This window comes from Podarcis erhardii (genome assembly GCF_964252035.2).
Source record: "Podarcis erhardii genome assembly, chromosome: 12".
Classification (NCBI taxonomy): Eukaryota; Metazoa; Chordata; class Lepidosauria; order Squamata; family Lacertidae; genus Podarcis; species Podarcis erhardii.
Genome location: NC_138513.1, coordinates 29802363 through 29824801, shown reverse-complemented (window position 1 = coordinate 29824801; position 22439 = coordinate 29802363). Strand labels below are relative to the sequence as shown.

General features: G+C 43.0%; 1 protein-coding gene across 1 annotated transcript; it reads right to left on the bottom strand.

The window, feature by feature from the left end:
- Positions 1–2850: 2850 nt before the first annotated feature.
- NPY (neuropeptide Y) lies at positions 2851–17543 on the bottom strand. The gene is made up of 4 exons (XM_081834674.1): positions 17422–17543; positions 15593–15780; positions 5295–5375; positions 2851–3150 (listed from the first exon to the last, which is right to left on the bottom strand). The coding sequence occupies exons 2-4, from the start codon at positions 15778–15780 to the stop codon at positions 3126–3128; spliced, it is 294 nt and encodes a 97-aa protein (XP_081690800.1). The 5' UTR covers positions 17422–17543; the 3' UTR covers positions 2851–3125.
- Between the last annotated feature and the right edge of the window lie 4896 nt (positions 17544–22439).

The following is a 22439-nucleotide window of genomic DNA, read 5'->3' as shown; positions in this document are numbered from 1 at the left end:
TTTATATAAATGAATCAGTAAATACCGAAAAGTAGATCATCTGTGATAATTGTCCACCTTTCAATTTCACTGTATGTACAATTTCACTGTGACACCATGGCCAGTCATTGAGAAATAGACATGTGCTGCCATCATGCATGAGCTTAATGCAATTCCCTATGGAGAGCTGCTCCTTGGGAAGAACCCTTGCCTTCCATAAGAGTCCTCACTGAGATGGAATGAAGGCAAGAATATGTTGCTTTCTTAAATAACTCAGAACAATATGGCTGAGTACCTGTTACATAAGCATAACTCAAGGTGTAATCCATCGTATGTTGACAGAGCAGCCATGAAGCGTGTATTTCACCACCACCACACTTCCTCAGTATGCGTGTACTGAAATGCTGGTCTGCCACGAGGAATGGGAGACCCACACGCACCTCCCACTGCACATGCGTAGGTGAGAGGAAGATCTGAGAGTGTCAGGAGGAGGGGACGGTCCTGTTGAGCCCTGTGCTGATCTCTCTGCTTGAGGGACTGCCCCCACGTGGTTAGTGAACCACGCTCTAATTTTTCACATTTGGAAATATTGCATAAACCTTCCCAGTTTGTGGCATTCCCGGTTGTATCTGGAAACGGCACCATTTTGTAAAATCTTTTTGATTTATGCATTGCGAACCTCAAATAGTTGGAGTGTTTGATTGAGCAAGGCCTGCAACAAAACATTGCAGGGAAGACTTTTCATGTATAGGATCTAGCCCATGGGTAGGGAAACTAAGGCCCGGGGCTGGATCCGGCCCAATAGCCTTCTCAATCCAGCCTGCGGACAATCAGGAAATCAGCGTGTTTTTACATGAATAGAATGTGTCCTTTTATTTAAAATCTCTGGGTTATCTTCCTTGTGTTTTTACACGAGTAGAATGTTTGCTTTTATTTAAAATGCATTTCTGGGTTATTTGTGGGGCATAGGAATTCGTTCATTTATTTTTTCAAAATATATTCTGGCTCCCCACAAGGTCTCAGGGACAGTGGACCGGCCCCCTGCTGAAAAAGTTTGCTGACCCCTGATCTAGACAGACTACAACCCGCAGTCTGCCTACTTCCACAACAGCCCATTCAATCTCCCCTCTGTCCCCTCTATCTCCCCTCCCAGTAGCAGGCAGTGGGGCAGCAGCAACCGCCTCACCTCCCATCACCAGCACCATTGCGGCTTCCCAAGAGGGGGTGAGGGGAGTAGGCAGTGAGATCAGAACACTGCAAACGCACCGGTGGAGCCAATCCATGCTTCCACCAGTGCATTTGCACAACAACAATCTCACAGCCACCTTCCCTCACCTCCAGGGAAGCAATAACAACGCCAGTGATGGGAGAGCAGGTAAACGCCCCACTTTGGGACCACGACTGCTTCCCACAATAATCAGCCAGAATTCCATGGTTGCTAAATATGCTCTGTTCTCATGGGATGGTTCTGGTTGTCCCCCTGCATAAGGTTGCTTTCTAAAGGTTTTTAAAAAACTTCTACAGACTTACAGTTCTTCCGGGCCTGGTGCTCCATCCCTCCTTTGCACAGATGGTGACGTTTGGCTAAATAAGGTTCCATGCTTGGAGAATTGTTGGAGAATGCAGACTGTTTCATAATAAGGTAAAAGGTAAAAGGGAGCCAGCGTTTGTCCACAGACAGGTTTCCGTGTCATGTGTCCAGCATGCCTAAACCGCTTCTGGTACAACGGGACACCGTGACAGAAACCAGAGTGCACGGAAACGCCGTTTACCTTTCTGCCACAGTGGTACCTATTTATCTACTTGCACTGGTGTGCTTTCGAACTGCTAGGTTGTTAGGAGCTGGGACAGAGCAATGGGAGCTCACCCTGTCGCCGGAATTCAAAACCCCAACGTTCTGATTGGCAAGCCCAAGAGGCTCAGTGGTTTAGACCAGAGTGCCACAGGAAGATAAGAAGAGCTTTACTGGATCAGACCAAATGCCTATCTAGTCTAGCATCCTGTTCCCACATGGCCAACCACATATCTATGAATATCCCTCCAGCAGGACATGAAGGCAATATCTGTTTGATATTCAAAAGCACATGGCCTCCAATCCTGGTGGTTGTATGTATAAATATAGAAGCCTCCCTCGATTTGGTGCCCTCCAAATATTTTGAACTACAACTCCCATCAGCTCCAGACAGCACTTGCTTGCCTGCTGGGAATGAGAGTCTTGAGAGCCATCAGGTCATATGGAAGCCCATCAGCCATGAATGGTAGTGCCACCAGGGTTGAAGGAAGGAAGGAAGGAAGGAAGGAAGGAAGGAAGGAAGGAAGGAAGGAGGAAGGAAGGAAAAAGGAGGGGTTACCAGGATCCTGGCAGGCCATACTTCAGGGCTGGTGGCCTATATTTAGTTCCATTTAGTTGTGGAGATCTGCACTAAATGTTCAATGCTTTGAGCAGCACAAATATTTCCTAAACTCATCCTTCTGTTATCTTAAATAAAAAATAAGGGTTCTTTTTTTCAAAACAAAGCAGCAATAGGTTTAGAGCACTTTTTCAAATTGGTTTTGATAGTCTAATTCACTGGCTCAGGGAAAGTTTCTGTCCTCTAAAAATGCTATCAATATTAAGAGATTTGTCAAAGCAATAAATAATATTCTGTACACTGATTAATAAAATATGCACTTTCCACATTTTTTTATTTTTATTTTTTTATCTCAGTTGCATCATGGGCAATAATTGTAATGGAACAAATAATGTTCTATAAAATAAATATTAAAAGTGAGTCCCAAGGCCAGAAAAATTGTCAAACAAATGTCACTTTTTACAACTACTGTACTGAAGTTGGTGCTATGATTGTTGTTCATGCTACTTGAGACAGTAAAGAGGTTGTAATTCATTTTTAATAGCTTTTAAAAAAAGAAACCCTTGCCCATTATAATGGGCCTTTTTTTGACACACACATTTAAAATGTTACCATTTGGAGTGCACAAGTAATTTATTTAAACAAATGTATGTACAAGGAGAAGGGAGGGAGAACTCTACAGAATTCAGTACGATGGCTGCATGCATTTGGCAGGTGTGATACTTCCAGCTGGTCTTCTTAGCAATGGGACATGAAGTGAAAACTAGGAAAAATACTGAAGGTGGTTCATTCCCATCACCACATGGAAGGATCTTCGTACCTGTAGCACAGAGAAAAACATATCCTGGTGGTCAGTGAGAGAATAGAAATATTTAAACTCTTTTTCAGGACTACTATAAGTTCACTCAAAGACATATATGATGAGTTACCATGTGCAACCCAGTTCATAGACAAGGAGGGTTACAAGTGAGATTTGTACACCGAATAATGAAAATAATAGTTTTATTTTAAGAACGTTCTAGGTTGAATCCAGTGAAATCCTTCCATGAACAGAACAATTTCTGTTTGTACCACAGAACTTCTCTTCCTTCTCCACCCTCCCACATGCACTGCCCTGAATCTGTACTGGTAGATTTGGGAAGTACCCAGAGAGAAGAAGTTCTGTGGTGTGAGGGGGAGATGTTTTGCTCACACAATGGCTTTGTTGGATGCAGGGACAGATGGATGAGGAGCCCAAGAAGAACTTTTACAGAGGAGGATGCTGTTCAACACAGGACGAGCCGAGTGTCTGAAGGCTCTAGTGTTAATTTCCTAGGAAGGCATGGAAGACACATTGCCTGCCCACATATATATCATGTGCCATCTTCCTGGAAAGGAGAGTCCTCCACTCTGATTTAGGCGTCTGAATTTAATCCTACTGTAATGCAGCCAATCCAGTAAAATCATTGGTTTATATACCATTGAAGAAGACCACAAGGTTGAAATGCACCTGGGAACTGAATTGTTACTTTTTTATCTTTAATTTACTTTAAAATATTCATAGGTCACTTCTCAGGGCAATTCCCATCCAAAGTGGCTTTCCAACAGCAAAAGAAAAAAGTAATAAAAATAGAAGTCAGCAACACGAATAACAAAAAACAACAAATGTATTTGAAATCAAAAGACCAATAGAACATAGCATTGCTCACCATATTAACTGGCGACTAGACTTATTTCTCTCTGTCTGTGTTGCAGATAATCACATTATTTTGTTAACAATGTGTTGAAAATTGGATTCCGTGTGTGTGTGTAATATTCTAGTTTTGCCTTTAAAGTTTGATTATTTGCAAGCTGCAGTAAATGGAGTAAAAACTGTTGAATTATATTATAACGGATTGTTCCTTGCTCTGAAGTGAGTCTCACTACTGGCTGGTATCTGAATAAGTCTTCCTTAGTGTAGACCCATTGAAACCAATGGACTTAAGTTAGTCAAATTCAGCCAATTTTAAACATGCGTTTTTCACAGAATTCTTGAGCACTTGCTTAGCTCTCTGCCACTGAACCCACTGGCTTAGCTTTGACAGAACATCATCCTGTTTGAATAAGGTAGATGCATGATGGCTTGGATGAAATTATATTCAGAGACAGGGAGGGAGACAGAAGATATTTGCAATTCATTAAAGCCCAGTTCTTCGTGTAACACTCTGTACGTTTGTAGCACAATTGCAGAATCTCTCGTATCTATAGCTCTATTCTGGCATTATTTGGTTCAATGTTTGTCAACATAGGACAGGCATAGGCAAACTCGGCCCTCCAGATGTTTTGAGACTACAGTTCCCATCATCCCTGACCACTGGTCCTGTTGGCTAGGGATGATGGGAGTTGTAGTTCCAAAACATCTGGAGGGCCGAGTTTGCCTATGCCTGACATAGGAGCAAGGAGTGAGGTCATGTTGAGTAGACCCCCTTCTGACAATGTATGTTCCTTCCTCAACAACTGTGTGTACAGCATGGTCATACATAGGGTGGAGACCATCGCATGTATATGTTGTATGCATGAAGGCTTCCCAGAGATCTGGAACCCTGTGGTTCTAGATCTTGGAGAACCCTTGTGCATACAAAGTCCCAATTCCCTACAGGCATTCATGGTTGTTGGGGGATAAGCATGCAGTGTTGTGGGTGGGGTAATTCATCATGATCCTACTATTTGATCTCACACTGATGAAGATTTGTGTAAACTTTTTGGCATGTAAAATTTTTTGAATGTAAACTTCAACAAATTCTGTAGTAACTCCCCCCCCCCACCGCCCTTTAGCTTTAAAGCAGGGGTCCAGAACTGGATACGGTTCTAGAATGTGCAAAGTAAAAATTAACCTCTTATTTGTTCAATATATATATTTTTTACATAAAGAAGGGTTGGTAGTTTAGAGCAAGGGCTTAAGCAACTCAGTGATAATAATGATCACAAAATGACTTTTATACATACCTAGATCTAGGAATATTTTCTGTGCTTTCTCTCAACAAGAGGTCGGAGAGCAATGTCTCTGGGCTGGATCGCTTTCCATACCTGTTAAATCAGTTTTGTTTTTAAAAAAGAAGTATTTTCAAAACAGAAAAGTTGAAACATTTCAATGTAACAACATGACAAGGATTAAACCAGTCAAATGTGTTATTTGGTACTTCAACCACACAGCACTTTCCTCAAATTTCCCATATAATGCAGTGTGAACACACATAAGGCCATAGTTCTGTGGTAGAAGCACATCTGCTGCTTGTAGGCATCTTCCTGACATCTCCACTAAAAGGATCAGATAGCAACCAATGTGAAAGACCCCTGCCTGAGACCCCAGAGCAGATGCCCACCCAGATGTTACTAGACCAGAAGACGATCATCTGGGGGGGGGGGTGAAGCCACAGCAATAGCCTCCTGGCCGTAGCACTGAACTCTTGTGCTTTCTTCTCCACCCCTCCCCACAAGTCACAAGCTGTTATCAAGTTGGTTCCAATAATCTGCACTTTCAGTTTTGTCATTATCCTGGTGTGGTGAGCATGGCTAAATAATTAGTGCAAGTCAACTAATTTGAGTTTTGCTTCTTTGAATTACACTGGCTGGTGAGGCAGCTATTATAGCTTGCTAACAATGCATTGGGTACTGTGCAGAAGAGAAGTCATGCATTACTAAAAACCAGTGCTTTTTTTCAGGATGTATTCAAGGGTACGCAGTACCGGCACTTTTTTTTCCTGAGATGAAAAGCACTGGTTAAAAGTGTAGCACTTACTGTAACAACTTCATGGTAAGTACCAACACTTATATTTCTAGAATAAAAGCACTGACTAAAGCCACTTACCAATTTTCTTGGTCTAATCCCCTATAGAGCTGAATTTATTTATTTTTTAGTGGGGGAGTGATTGGTAAAATAGAGCTTTTTAAAAAAAAAACAACGCAACACCTTATTCAACAAGGGACACTTTGTTCAAAGACGTGACACAGACAGAGGAAAAAACTGAAAGCATCTAACTCACGCAGATAAAATTCACAATGTTCCTTGGTACATAACAATCAGAATGCTAAAAAATGTAACTGCTTGAAATTTCCAGAGGGCACAAAACACTACACCTTGACTTTTGTGTGCTTCATTGTGTGAGGAATACAGACTGCGAAGAGTGTTGGGAGGGCTACACAGTGTTGGGAGTTGCGTTCAGAAGGCTGGCTTTGTACTTTTCTCAGATAAAGCAAACTTTCTTCAACACCGTTGCCTCCCTCTTACTAAACTGGCAGGGGAAGGGAGTGGCATTCTGTGGTTCTTGCCAGGTGCCAAAATGTCTTGGGCTGGCCCTGCACATGACTCTCCCAGCTCCTCCACCATCTTGCAGCTGTTCTCCACTTTCCAGCAGCGGCTGCGTGAAGCAGCTGCTCCAAAATCACAGAACTGTAGAGTTGGAAGGGACCCTGAGGGTCATCTAGTCCAACCGCCTGCAATGAAGGAATATGCAGGTGTCCCATATGAGAATAGGATAGTACGCACCCTGGAAATGATGTCTTTCACCTTCTGCCTTCTGGAAGAAGGTACGGGGTTATAAAGACTAGGACTAGCTGCCTGAGAAACAGTTTTTATCCAAACGCAATTTTGGTTTTAAACGCAGTGTAAGGTAGTCTCTGTGGGAGTATATTGTATTTAATTATGGGGTATCAGATTTTTTAGGGGGTTAACCAGGCTGGGATAGCAGGCTTGTTGGTTTTTGAATGTCTGATGTAGATTTTTTCAATTTCGTTGTTCTGTATGGGACAATGACAATAAAGATTATCGTATCGTATCAAACCTGCAACCTTGGCATTATCAGCACCATGCTCTAACTAACTGAGCTATTGCTCACTTCTATTAGAACATATTTGCCCTGTTTTATTTGTTGCATTAAAAAAAAACCCCAAACCCATCCTTCCCTCAAGGAGCCCAGGCTGATCACATAATTCCATCTTCCTCACAACAAGCATGGGAAGCAGGGAGTGAGTCAGGGAGGGAGGGAGGTTAGGTTTTGAGTGTGTTACTAGAAGTAATATGTATGCCATATATCATTCAGCCTTACAGAAACCAAAGTTCCTATTTTCCAGAGAGGGAGCAGAGGCTGAAAGACGGAATTTTAAAACCCTCTAGACTTTGGGGGGGGGGTTAAAGTGTGGCATACCTGAGAGGGCAGAAGTACAAATTATTAAAAATGTACAGTGGTACCTCCGGTTACGTAAACTTCGGGATGTGAAAGCGGCAAACCCAAAAGTATTTTACCAGGTTTTGCCGTGCGCACATGCGCAGAAGCGGTCCTCATGTTGCGGAAACCTCAGGATCCAACCAGACCTCCGGAACGGATCCCATCCACAACCTGAGGTACCACTGTATTAGAATTCCCGTGGTACTGTAGAACAAAGTCTAACTAAGCCCAATAAACTGTCTCCAGAGGACTAAAAAAAAAACCCCAGTCAGAAGATCCTTGGGAGCTCAAAAACAGGACAAGATGGTGATAAACATCCCCTGCTTGTATCATTTGACCATTGATGGACACGATCATGTTAATGGCACAGGAAGGCCCATAGCTCAGTGATACAGCACATGCACTGCTTGAAAAACATCCTAGATTCAATCCCCAACTTTGCTAGGTAGGCTCAAAAAGACCTACAGTGGAACCTTCATTCCTGAATGGCATAGTTGCCGAACAAATCAGCTCCCGAACACCACAAACCTGGAAGTAAGTGTTCCTGTTTGTGAACGTTTTTCAGAAACCGAACATCCAACACGGTTTCTGCTTGAGCTCAGATAGCCAATGGGAAGCTTATATCTGAAACCTGGGAGAGCCACTATCAGTTTGGGTAGCAGATAATACTGAACTACAGGGACCAGTGGTCTGACTCAATAAAATAAGTCTTCTTTCTGCGTTTCCAATAACCTATTTTCAGTATTAAAAAATAATAATTCCCTATTGCAATTGTACATAACTAGCTTCACTATAACAAAGGCATTCCCTTTTGCATTTAGCCAATGAGATTTCTTTATGCCATACAGACAAAGCATTTCTGAAGTGAAGAATCTGAAGAGAACCAGCTGCTTTAATCAGCCACCCATACAATAATTTAATGAAGCATAATGCTAAACTTAAATGTTCCTCTAGCCCCAAATGATCTGAGGCTTGTTTCTGCTTCCTTTCTCCAGTGAATTGAGACATGGCCAGAGCTTCAGCGATAGAATGAGTTAATATCCTTAAGGAAAATGCCTGGGCTTTTTATATTAGTTTACCAAATTAAGACTCTGATCCTGCCGCCCATTATGAGCCAAAACCCTCGTTGATGTCAATTAATAGTACTTCTGGATGATGTCTTTCACAATAAAGAGGAGATTCAGCTGCAGTAAATATAATGGAATTCAAGCAAAATTGCCACCCACTCTTGCTTGAATGCCATAAACCAGGACCCCAATTTAAAAGGGGGAAAACAGCTCTAATACCATGAGACTCGGTTCATTTGTTGGGTTGCATCTTGCAGTCCCAGAACAGATGTGTTCTCTAGAATTCCCCCCTCATCATGAGATAATTTGTTTTAACCTAATAATAATAATAATAATAATAATAATAAAGTATTATTTATACCCCGCCCATCTGACTGGGTTTTCCCAGCCACTGTGGGCAGCTCCCAACAGAACACCAGTAACAATAATAAAAAAGCAACAACATCAAACATTCAAAGCTTCCCTAAACAGGGCTGCCTTCAGAGGTCTTCTAAAAGTCAGATAGTTGTTTATTTCCTTGACATCTGAAGGGAGAGCCTTCCACAGGGCGGGCGCCACTACCAAGAAGGCCCTCTGCCTGGTTCAACAAGGAGTCTTATGGAACTATTTTTAAAAGAACAAACTGGAAACCTACCTTTGCCTGTGGGTTTTTTTTTTTTTTACATCATCTCATGAGTAAATAACCCTAACCAACCCTTTGTCTGTTGACTCGGAAAGAAGTCCTATTGAATTCCATGGGGTTTACTTCTCCTAGGTATGTTGCTGCTTAGGATGGCAGCCAATGACTGTTTTGATCTCCAGTTCAGTTTTCCAAAAGAACCAACGGTGGCAAGATGCTTTTGCTAGAGGTGGATTCAGATGGTCATGTTATTTGTGGAACGATTGCCAGGGATCAGGACGAAATTTGATTCGCTTCACTATGCAATTCACAGTTCCTGAACCAACAGGCCAACTGAATGTGACGCAGCTGTGTTTTCCAGCTCACACTCTGCCTCCACTGTCTGAGACAGCAAAGCTTCTAAATTCCAGTTGCTGGAAACCACAGAAGTGGGTCTTGCCTGGGGGCTTCTCACAGGCATTTGGTTGGCCACTGTGTGAAAAGGATGTGGGGCTAGATGGGCCATTGGCCTACTCCAGCAGGGTCTTCTTATGTTCTCTCCTCTGATGTTATGGTGCAGTTCTCCAACCCAAAGACAGGCACAAGACTGTGCATAGATCAGGAGGGGGGGAGCACAAAAATGCATGTTGCAACACACAAATATACCATACATTATGTTGCAGAAAACATGTGCTTTAAATGGGCCTTGAATGTGTGGTGTGAATGCAGCTGACGTCACAGATCCAACATCACTGGCAGGCACTGCTGGAGTTTCATGAACTGCTAGAGTGATGCTGAGCCACGTCACATGGGGAGAAGGAAGAGGCTGTGGGGTGGGCTGAAAGCAAAGCTTTTGAGCTGCAAAAATCTACCAGTGTGTTTTTTGGGGGGCACACTCTTCTTGTTGCTGGTAAGGGGTATTTGAATGTTCTGTTGTAAGAGACGCTTTTGAGATATTTCTCATGGTGTAAGATATTTGGCACATAGAAATCCCTCAGAGGGTACGTTCACAATGTACACACCAGAAGGCCCTGCATTATGGGGATTAAATGGGTTATTTCTGTTAGAATTCCTGCTCCATGACTGCAGTCATGGGATTGTTGTCTTTCACATGACCGTATATGTTTTGACTCCACAGAGTGGGAAGTGACGGAAACAGGATGTTTGTGTTACTGTGTTCCGTGAAGTGGGACCATTGTCCTTTGTTATTTTTCTCTTTGCTGTCTGATGCTAGAGAAAGAGGGAGCCATGTTGTAGTGCTCTGTGTGTGTTTATATGTAAATAAAATAGATTAGCCAAAATGCTGAGTTTCTGAGGTCTGTCAGCATGATGCGCAAACTCTGCGGATCCCTAAGTGTGCCAATGTCAGTTGGCATCAGTTGCTGTGATGTTTGGGCTGAAGAAAGCTTTTGAAGCTCCTGAACGAAAGACCAGGAAGGAGAGAACATGCCAGTCAGGCATGTGTCTCTGCCAAGGTCCTACTCGAGTGTAGGCTGAACTCCTGACAATTTCTGTATGTTGCTGGTCTGGCTGTTCCTCAGACATTACAGCCCTAAGCCTGTATAGGTGATTTTTAGAAACCAAACAAGGCACAGAGGATGGTTGGAAAGCCAGCTTCTCCCCTCTCTCTGTTGCATCATCTCCCACTGTGGGAAACACTCAGATGAGAGATGAATCAGACCAGAGGCCCATCAAGTCCAGCAATCTGCTTTTGCATCTACCAACTAAACACCCATAGGAAGCCCACAAGGAGGGCTTGAGCAGAGTGGCACTCTCCCACTCAGGATCTTCTCATCACGATACCACCTTCAACACTGAAGGCGGTATATAGCCATCATGGTTAGTCACCACTGAGAGCCTGATCATGCCCCCCACCTCCTGAAGTTTTTTGATTGCCTTTTTCTAAAGCCATCAAAGTTGGCAGCCATCACTGCATCTTGTGGCAATGAATTCCATAGCTCAACTATGCCCTCAGTCTTTCAGCATTCAGCTTCGTTGAGTGATCTGGGCTGTTCATTATGTGAGAGTAAGAAAAATACCTCCCATTCTGCTTTCCCTACGCTATGCACAATTTGGCAAACATCAGTCACATCCACCTTTGCTCTCCTTTTTCCCACAAAGCCCCAAACCTTGTAGCCTGTTCACTTGGATCCTATCAAAGGAACAGAGGGACGCAGGGCTGAGATCCTGAATTGCTAGAGATGTAGCAAGGCATGGATCTTTCTCCTCCAGCTTGTGTCTTCTTCTACAAAAGGAGATGAGGGCTTGAAACAGACAGAGGTTTGGTATTCCCATTTGTTTCTCGTTTGCCTTATGGGTGTTCTTTGTTGAAAAGTGGTGCATTCCATCCTCTCTTAAAACCTTTTCACATGCAAGGCTTAAATCAGGTTTTGTTTCAATTGTTCCTTAATGGAAATGTACAACTTACGCTGGTTGTAATCTGCATTTCCCTTCAAAAAACGGCCTGTTTTCTATCCAGGATTAATATTTACATACAGCAGAAATTGTGAACGGAAAGCTAAGGGCATTTTCCCCCCAAAGTCTTCTGTAGAAGTGGTCTGACAGACAAAATATACTGGTGGAAACACATTTTCCCACTTCGTCCTCTTCTTATGCCTGGCACTTTGATGTGGAATCAATTAATCTGAATCATAAAATTGTAACATTGTAAGGGACTCCAAGGGTCCTCTGGTTCAACCCCTGCAATGCAGGAATCTCAACTAAAGCATCCATGACAATTGACCATCCAACCTCTGCTTAGAAATCTCCAAAGAAGGAGAGTCCCAGGGGAGCCAGTTCCACTGTTGAACAGCTCTTACTCCATTGCTTCTAAATGCTTTGCTATTTGTTCCTTATTAAGGAATGATTCCTTATCTAGTATTAAAATGCTGTACAGTATTCCTTTTTCAAGTTAATAAAGAAATACAGTTAGCTCCTTTTCTCTTCCTTCATTTCTCATTTTTTCACAACACACACAGTGATGAGGAGCTGGCTCTTCTGACCAGAGATGGACAAATCGGTCAATTTCAGTTTCTCTCTGTTCCTAATTTTTCCACTATTATGTTCTGCCCACCACATTTCTGCATCAGTCTGGCAAATATTTTTGTCAACACGTTCGGTGTGCCTTTCTCCTAATATAGACATTTTTGTGTGCAGTTTTATAATGCAATTTTGTAATCTTTTTTCACTAACGTATGCGAGTTTATGCACACTCTCACCTAATACACCATTTTCAGGTACGTGTTTTGGCATTGCAAAATCCTTTTTTTAAAAAAAAAATCACATTTCAAAGGATAGCTACATTTCAATTCACGGGTTGCTTTCGGAAATGTGAATCAGGTAGATTTGCATTAAAATATGAACCGAATTTCTCTCTCACACGCAATTCCAGTGTGCGGCATATATGTAATTTTCTTACAGTACCACGATCTGTTCCTCTTTTCTTTTCCTTTTTTTTTTTTTTTTTTTTTTTTTTTTTTTTTTGAGCTCTTCAAATACCAAACCCTACAAAGGGCTGGATTTTCACACAAGGCTGGATTGTCCAGAAGAACAATCCTGACTTGCTCTTTGCATGAACACATGGAGAGATGTGATAAAAATAAAAGGACGAGTGAATACAGGCAATAGTAAATATACCTGAAAAAATTGCAACGATTACTGGAAATTGTGCTTGTTATATCTAAAATCCATTGGCTCACACGGTAGACTTATTCTTGTGAGCACATGCCATTAAACTCCTTTTGATGAGAGGCCTTTCCAGTGGGCTCTTCATCGGGGGGCTTTTTAGGGGGGGGCATATTTTATTGCACAGACACTAAGTTACCAGTTTGCTAAGGCGTCTTTAACAAGATGAAATGATCATTCTGCCTTCTAATTCAATCCCCCCCAACTGTGAGAGCACAGAACCAGTGGCAACCTAATTAAAACTATCTCCTCTGGTTTGAATAGTAATTCAATTAGGACATGAACCAAACCTGGACTGTGTTGTAATCACTTCCTGGGACTAAATGGGACAACATCTAATGACCATTTGAATTAAGTTATTGTGGGCATCCAAATGGAGAGATTATTCCTGGGAATTTTAGTTTTTATTTGAACTCTGAAATTGATGCGATAGAAGAATATCTCTCTCCCATCGACCAGGATGCAATCTTTTTTCCCCTTTTCCTAAAAGGATATTCCAGCCTTATCTTTATCATACATACATTCTAAAGGCCTGTAACTGAAGATATTTAATTTCTTCTCCTTCCATTTTTAAAAAATCCACTTTTTAACAAAAAACGCTTTAAAAGTGGAGAACAATGAAACCATTAATTACTATAAAACATAAGACAAAATTTATCCAAAATAGTCCAATAAGTGCATCAGAAAAAGGGATATATAATCCAAAGTTGCTTTTTTAAAAAAACCAAAACCTTATTTTTTTTTATTTTTAAATCTACTGCTTGCCTAAACAAAAACGTTTGAACTGTTTGACTGAATGGATCAAGTTTCTGAACCTGCTGGATCTAAGGCAGCACGAGGCTCCTCTACTATAGGAACACAGGCGGGGAATAAGTGTCATTGGAGAATGAATGAAGCATTTCTATAATGCATGCTCTTGTGACCAGCTTCCCAGAGAGGTTGCTAAATGGCATTTTTTGCACATGGAACATTAAACCGTCCAAGCCTATAATTGTTTATTCAAATTATGAACATATGGAACAAATATCCTGCCCTGCACTTTCTGCAACAAGTCTCAGGCTTCTAGTCCTTACATTTATAGATACCTCCATTAAGCTGGAATGAAGGGGGAGGGAGTTTTAGAAGATGACAGTGGTTTGGAAGAGGCTTTTCTTCCCACGGTGAACACCAGGGGTAGCCAATATGGTACTCTCCAGATGTGCGAATTCAACACCCATCTACCCTCTCCAGCTTAGCCAATGGTCAGGGATGATGGGAGTTGTAGTCCAACAACATCTGGGAAGCTCCAGGTTAAAAATAATTTCTTAAAGTGCGTGTCTTTGTTTCTCAGTTTGATCCATTTACAAATTTACATGGTTTTGTATGTATTGTGTTTTTTTGTGCATTGTGACTTGCAGTTATTTTTATTGATTATTGTTTAGTAATTATGTAATATAATTGTTAAGAGTGGATTTCTGTGTAATTATTATTTGCTGGCATTTTGAGAGTTATTTTTATTGGCTGCTTTTATATTCTGATGGATTATTGAATATTACTTTATTTGATATAAGTTGCTTATTGTGTTTTTATTATGACATTGTTTGTATTGGAACAAATTATCATAAAGTGTGTGGTCTTTTATTTTTTGTAAACTGCCTTGAGTATAGCATTACAGAAAGGCAGTACACAAATTAAAAGTGAAATGATGAAGTGAAAATGAAACATCAATTGCCCCTTGAGGGGTGAGATAACCCAGTCATCATCAACAGCACCAACTGCACAGCCACTGAGGGAGAAATAATAGCATTGCTTCGCACCTGAACTATTGCATTGCAACTATGAGGAACAGCTGTCTGCTTAAATTGCAACAGATGATCACTATTAGGAACGAGGAAGGATTAGGGTGATAATAGAAAAAATGCATGAACACAACATCTGGATTCCCAGAAGTAAAGGGATGAGCAAATAGCAAGTATGCAAACACCCCTGAGTTTGCTATAGGTTTTAGGATCCTATGCATTTATTTAATTGTTGAGTAGAAGGGAAGATGTTCACCAGGTGCAGCTTCTCCTGCCATAGTGCTGCAGTAGTGTCAAATGTGCAATGGTAATAATAATAATAATAATAATAATAATAATAATAATATTGCCTTTCTACACAACAAAGTAGGACCTAATAGCAATTCAAGGTAAAAAATAAGCAATAGGCTGCATTTTTCATTTTTATATTTCCATGCGGGATGAGTGGTGTGCCACTAGAACAGGCATCCCCAAACTTGGCCCTCCAGCTGTTTTGGGACTATAATCCCCATCATCCCTGACCACTGGTCCTGTTAGCTAGGGATGATGGGAGTTGTAGTCCCAAAACATCTGGAGGTCCGAGTTTGGGGGTGTCTGCACTAGAATGAGGCTGGGAGCCCTTCAAATATGTAGATCTTCCTACGTGCATTGCACATTCTGGACCTGGGCAGGCTATAAATCAGGGGTGGCTAACCTATGGTCCTCCGTATCGTGTTGGATGACAACTCCCATCATCCCTGACCATTGACAATGCTGATGGGAGCGAGGATGCAACAACATTTGGGGTTGGGCACAGGTTAGCCACCCCTGATGAAACTCACCATGAAGAACTAACATTGTATCACATCCGGCAGTCGTATAATGGACCTGTGATACGTGGTAGGTGTCCTTAACCATGACGTCGCTCTTGCCGCCCAGAGTGACGGTGGCGATGCCCCCTTTTGGCACCTACCTCTGTCGTGTGATGAGGTTGATGTAATGCCTCAGTGCCGAGTAGTATCTGGCCATGTCTTCTGCAGGAGCATCCTCACCAGGGCTGTCCGGTTTGGATGGATACGCTTCTGCCAGAGTCCCCAGGCAGATCAGCAGGCACAGGGCAAGCGTCATTGCCGACAGCCACAACCGCATCATCCCTTGCATCTGTAGGACACCAGGGAAGGATGCCGGGTGGAAGGGTGAGGCGAGGCAAGGCAGAAAGCATCACATTAAATGTTTCTTGCTAACCATTGTTTTGGGGGCAGGGGCAAAAAGACAGTGAAACGAGTGGTCCCCGGTCCCTTGTTGTATTCAGAAGAACCCATCAACTAGCAAAACTACTCTGATTTATGGAATATTGTCTGTCCTTGGCTAAATTTCTTCTAAAGCAAGACTTGCTGGGAGTTGGGTCTGCTTGGAGAACAAGACAAATGACCACCTAATGTGCCAATTGGTTGTAGTTTCTTAATGGGGAAGGATAAGTGTGGTTTGTAGGTTTTAAGGTTTGAACCGACTGCACTGTGCCCCTCACTGAAAAAAAATTAATGAAGGGGGCATAGACATCTTTTAAATAGCTAAGTAAAATTAATCACTCAAGACATGCTCCAAGACTGCATCGTGGTGGTGTTGAAAATAAATTCTGGGACCAGGTCAGAGTAAGGGAGTCTAAATTCAGCCCTGTGTTTCCCATATTTAGAATCCGTATTAGACGACATTCCTTTTGGTTGTACGTTTGTTTGTTAATTAAAGCTTCAAAGGATTTTACAGAGTTCGTAAGTCGTTCTTTCATTTCTGCTGAGTAAAGAATAAATCTAGGAAGCTTAACAGCTTTCACATCCTTTCTCCAAGTACATTGCTTCAGTCAACATTCTGGTTTTATTTTATTTTATAGTCTCTCTTAAATTCTCTCTTATAAATAAATAAATAAATAAATAAGTCATCATGGAAATCCCAACAATCTTACCCCAAGGTTCCTTTAGAAAAAGGAACAAACCCCACTGAACTGGCAAGTTTTTGTCCTTTGGAGAAGGGAGTTTATGTTTGTAATAAGCAGTGTGGGGAAGAACTATTGGTTCCTCTGGCTCAGTATTCTGGACAAAAGCAGGTGTTTTGCTCTGCCACTGAACTAGAAGACAATAGACAACAATTGATAGGCTCCAAATGTTATTATGCCCCAGATCAACCATTCGTGTTCCTCCTAGTGGTTCATCATAACCTTTCCCAGTGAAAAGGCTCAAACAGCCAGTGCCCATAGGAAAGGAACTCCAATCCCTAAAAAGCAGGCAAACGTGGGAAGGAAAAAGTTGTTTTCACAAAGGAAATTAGTTTAAAATCCAGGAATGGCGACTGAGAACTTTCAAACCGACTGGCGCCATTAAGGACTTGGAACGGATTGGATTCTGTGGGACAACCCTATCCACCGATCTACTCAAAAGTGAGTCCCGTTGATCCCAGTGGGGCTTACTCCCAAGGAAGTTGGTGCAGGCTAGCAGCCTTCTCCCGGAGCGAACTCTAACGCAAAGGAGGAGCGCGCGGAGAAAAAGTTGCAAGAAGCCTTGGAAACACGTCAAATCTTTGACGCGTGGAGAAAAGAGGGGAAACCCAGAAAGGAAAAAAATATCTCCGCAGATTTAAGCACCGATGAGATTGGAAAGCGAAAGACAGTCGAGCGGAAACCCTAAAGAGGGGGCTTTTAGCAGATGGAGAGGAGAAGCGTCCTGGGAAACTTAGGAGGAGCAGGGCAAATGGAGACCAAGAGAGATGGGGATGTGAGATGACGAGTGGGGAGGGGAGACGAGGACTCACCGTGTGTGTGGCTGAGGTTCTCTGGCAGTGCTGCTGCTCCGGAGTGTGGCTTGGGCGTCGCTTCCTTCGCGAAGTGGCTCCGCTCTCCAGTGTGGGGCTGCGCGTCTCGGCGAGGTTTTTTATGGCTTTTCCAGCAGGCGGGAGGGGCTTCGAGCGATCACGCAGCGCTGACTCCGAGGGCCCCCCCCCCGTCTCCATCACCGCCTCTCCGCCTGCGCCCTCCTGCTGCCCTGGGATTGGCGATCGCTTGACATGGACATGGGAGGGACCAGGGGGGAAGGGGGGAGAGGGAAGGAAAAGGGGTCCGTGGGAGAGTAGCCCGACTTGCCTCAGCCATCTCCAGCCAGGCGCTAGAGGCCCCTCGATCACTCCAGAGAAAGTTTTTGGTTTGGTTTGGCCATTTCCCCCACCAACACACTCGCAGCAATTTAGTGGAGCCAAATTCCTTCCTTAGAGCATCCGGGAAGCTGGGGGGATTTAGGGATCCTCACTCCATCCGTAAGGTCCGTATTGTTCAAGCTATGGTTTTCCCAGCAGTGATGTATGGAAGTGAGAGCTGGACCATAAAGAAGGCTGATCGCCGAAGAATTGATGCTTTTGAATTATGGTATGGAGGAGACTCTTGAGAGTCCCATGGACTGCAAGAAGATCAAACCTCTCCATTCTTAGGGAAATCAGCCCTGAGTGCTCACTGGAAGGACAGATCCTGAAGCTGAGTCTCCAATACTTTGGCCACCTCATGAGAAGCGAAGACTCCCTGGAAAAGACCCTGATGTTGGGAAAGTTTGAGGGCACAAGGAGAAGGGGACGACAGAGGACGAGATGGTTGGACAGTGTTCTTGAAGCTACCAGCATGAGTTTGACCAAACTGCGGGAGGCAGTGGAAGACAGGAGTGCCTGGCGTGCTCTGGTCCATGGGGTCACGAAGAGTCGGACACGACTAAACGACTAAACAACAACAACAACTCCATCCATGCCCCCTAAACAGAAAGAAATGGAGGGGAGCCATTTCATCAATGGGAACTAGGGACACTCAGATGTCTAGTTGGCAAAGCAGGATTTGAACGGTGGGCAAATAGCGCTACACACACCCGCACACACACACACACACACACACACACAAGTCTGTAGACTTCAAAGGGAGACTAAATGCTTTCCTGCTTGCACGAGGAGATTCAAATGCTAGGACCTGACAGGCGGCATCTGAAAAGCTGCCCGCCCTCTTTCCCTCTTCCACTCCAACTTTGATCTCGAAGCAGAGAAGACAATGATCCCTGAGAGCTCAGCCCTTCTTGTAATCCCACGTGGCGGCTGCAGAGTGGCAAACGCACAAATCCGAAGAGTGAGTTCTGCCAAATTTTGTCTACAAAGCTCCCAACAACTGAAGAGAGGCAAAGAAAGACTCCTTAGCATTCCACACAGATTTCACCAACATATCCCTAGACTTCACACATTACTTTTCGGACACAAGAGATTAATTTCCATTTGGCGGGGGGGGGGCAGATGTGTGTCCTGAGTACATAAATGCATGTGCATAGCTATATATCAATTGTGGGAAGTCATTAGTCCATTGAGCTCAGTATTGCCTTCATGGACTGGCAGTGATTCTCCAATTTCAGACAGGAGACATTTCCTGGAGCTGCCAGTGAATCAGCCCAAGACCTTCTGCGAAGCAGATGTTTGTTGAGCTATGGAGAAAGGAGTGACCACATAGGCTGCTTCCTTGGAAAAATGCATTCACTAACCTGTGTTGTGATGCACAGTTCTAAAAGTGCAACTGTCTTTGGCTAATGAATACACCCATGCGCTGTTCCATACACAAAGCTCTCACATTTCAAGGGTAAGCTTTCGTTACGTACTGTATATGGGATACGGCTACTACACCCACTGAAATATGCAACGTGCGGCAAGGAATTCTTCGGGTTAATATTGCTTCGACTGGCTAAATAGCAAATTGGTGTTTGTCCTGATTCCAATCAACGCCATAGAATGTGGAGATGTGAACAGGTGTGACATTGAAACATGTTATCTGCGTGAGAAAGATGCTCCAGTTCTTGGGATCCTGTTTTCTGTACCTTGTGTAGACATTAGAACCACACACTGAATTCCAAATATAGCCACACCAATGATTCATATCATTGTGATAACTCACCAGGTGTTTTCAGTTTATTTCTTCATTCTTCTCCATTTATTTTTTTTAGCTATTCTTCAACTGAGATAAGATATCACACTTGAAAATTCAGTGAAACTCTCATGAATGGAGTTTCATAGAACCATAGGGTTGGAAGGGACCCTGAGGATCATCTAGTTCAACCCTCCGCAATGCAGGAATATGCAGCTGTCCCTTACGGGGCTAGAACCTGCAACCTTGGCGTTATCAGCACCGCACTCTAACCAACTAAGCTTTTTGCTTTGTTTGTTTTTCCCCCATTACTTTTGAGGTGGCCAAGGAGTTTGCATGGGTTGCTTTTTTTAATTCTACAAATCCTCTCCCAAATGGTCTGTATTCTGCAGCCTTCCTAGGTGCCTGAGCATCAATCATAGCCTAATGAAAGGTCTCACAGGACTCTTTCAGACCAGGAAGTGCAGGCAGCTGGGGAGGCTGCAGAGGGCTGCCTGTCAAAAAAACAACAACAACCTGCATCCTCCTTGGCCACCTTGCCATTACAGTGGTACGTCGGGTTAAGTACTTAATTCATTCCAGAGGTCTGTACTTAACCTGAAACTGTTCTTAACCTGAAGCACCACTTTAGCTAATGGGGCCTCCTGCTGCTGCCGCACCACCGGAGCACAATCTCTGTTCTCATCCTGAAGCAAAGTTCTTAACCTGAAGCACTATTTCTGGGTTAGTGGAGTCTGTAACCTGAAGCGTATGTAACCTGAAGCGTATGTAACCCGAGGTACCACTGTATAAGGTAACCTCAAAACATAGGACAATGGAGAGGCTAAAGGAATTCTAAAGTTCCCCAAGGATGAGACAGAAAAATGGAAGCCTTTTTTTTTCACAGATGAAGAAAACTTTGAAGCCACTGGAAGACAGATTTCATCACAGCAGTAGAAATCCTACTGAGTACAGTGCGAGTCTGCTCTGAGGTTGGTTTGTATTATACTGCAGCCTTAATGTCTTCTTTCCATGGCTTCAACATATGAGCTGTCTGTGAGCTTTTTACTATGCCTCGAGATCTCTTTCCAAGGTGGTTGCAGCCAGCACAGAGCAAAGGGCATTTTATTTACAGTGAGCATAAATTGCTTTGCACTCTTGTAATGTGCTTACAGCAGTGAGGAAGCCTCACCAGAAACAGCACGTATATCAGGCGGGGAGAAAGTGATAGATAAGAAAGTGGCACGTGAGATGGAGTTGGGAAGGGGAGACTCTCCCTTGTTTTGCTGATAGGGTATTTTGATGGCAGTTTGGAGGAACAGACCGTACCCCTTGGCATTTGCAAGCCAAAACATTGATTTTAGGCTTCCTGATCATAAGAATGTACTACCCAGGAATGCACATCAGATTTGTTTTAATTGTATTAGCAGCACCCACATAGACAGCTTGAGGAAGAGACTCAAATGCATTTTTTTGGAATCATTTATGGAAAAAATCAAAAGCTAGCTCCACTCCTAGCATACTGAGGACCACACATTATCATGATGTTAGGAACTGCATCTGGGGGTGAGCATTCATTAATACATTGGTACCTCGAGTTACAAATGCCTCAGGTTACAAATGCTTCAGGTTACAAACTCCGCTAACCTGGGAAAGTTACCTGAAGTTGAGAACTTTGCCCCAGGATGAGAACGGAAATCATGTGCCGGCAGCAAGCAAGAGGCCCCATCAGCAAAAGCAAGTCTCTAGTTAAGAACAGTTTCAGGTTAAGAACAGACCTCCGGAACGAATTAAGTTCGTAACTAGAGGTACCACTGTAGTAGTCAGAAGCCGGGATTTTTGTCTGGACCAGAAGGTGAGAGGAGGGGGTTAACTGTTTAATTCCAGTATACCTGAAGGAGCGTCTCCACCCCCATCATTCTGCCCGGATACTGAGGTCCAGCTCTGAGGGCCTTCTGGCAGTTCCTTCCCTGAGAGAAGTGAGGTTACAGGGAACCAGGCAGAGGGCCTTCTCGGTAGTGGCACCCTCCCTGTGGAATGCCCTCCCATCAGATGTCAAGAAAATAAACAACTATACAACCTTTAGAAGACATCTGAAGGCAGCCCTGTATAGGGAAGATTTTAATGTTTGATATTTTATCCTGCTTTTAATATTCTGTTGCAAGCCACCCAGAGTGACTGGGGAAACCCAGCCAGATGGGCATTTATTATTATTATTATTATTATTATTATTATTATTATTATTATTCCCTCATGCAGTCACAAATGAAAAGTGCCTCTCTCCATCCCCCACCATGCATGCGCACTGCTAGGGCTGGGCGATGTATCAATACATCGTCCAAAATCTGTTTGAAGTCCACATTGTGATAACGGTTTCATAATATTTGACATGGTGATATATCACAATATATCACAATGTGTGTGTGTGCTATGTAAAAAAAAATCACAATATGGGGAAAACTGTGAAGTTGATCATCACTTCTCTCATGTTGCTCAGTACTAGAAATTAATAGCTGTAACAATATGTTAAAGGGAGTTAAAAATCTATCCGTTTGAGACCCCTAAGTAGCAGCAGTTGCCAGGACATTAGCCTGTGCGTTTCTATGTACCATATTTACTCAAATGTAATGCATACCTTTTTTGGCCAAATTACATCACCAAAATTAGGATGCATGTTAGATTTGAGGACACATTTACATTTGCCAGCAAATACTTTTTTAATTTCAAGGTTTTGAAAATTGAAGTGTGCATTAGCTACAATGGCAAGTTAAATTCATGTAAATACGGTAGTTGCGTCCTTATTTCAGACATTGAGATATATCGGTATCACGATGTTTAGCTGATGATATATCACAATGTTGAAAGCCAGGTATCACCCAGCCCTACGGACTGCTATTATTCTGGGAAGGAAAGTTCC

Bases quoted from the DNA above. Each gene is read 5' to 3' on its own strand.
- NPY (XM_081834674.1), bottom strand. From the start codon at position 15,780: ATGCAAGGGATGATGCGGTTGTGGCTGTCGGCAATGACGCTTGCCCTG. The intron at 5,376-15,592 runs GTAGGTGCCAAA...CTGATTTAACAG, and splicing joins AACCTCATCACACGACAGAG to GTATGGAAAGCGATCCAGCC. The intron at 3,151-5,294 runs GTATGTATAAAA...TCTGTGCTACAG, and splicing joins GAAAATATTCCTAGATCTAG to GTACGAAGATCCTTCCATGT.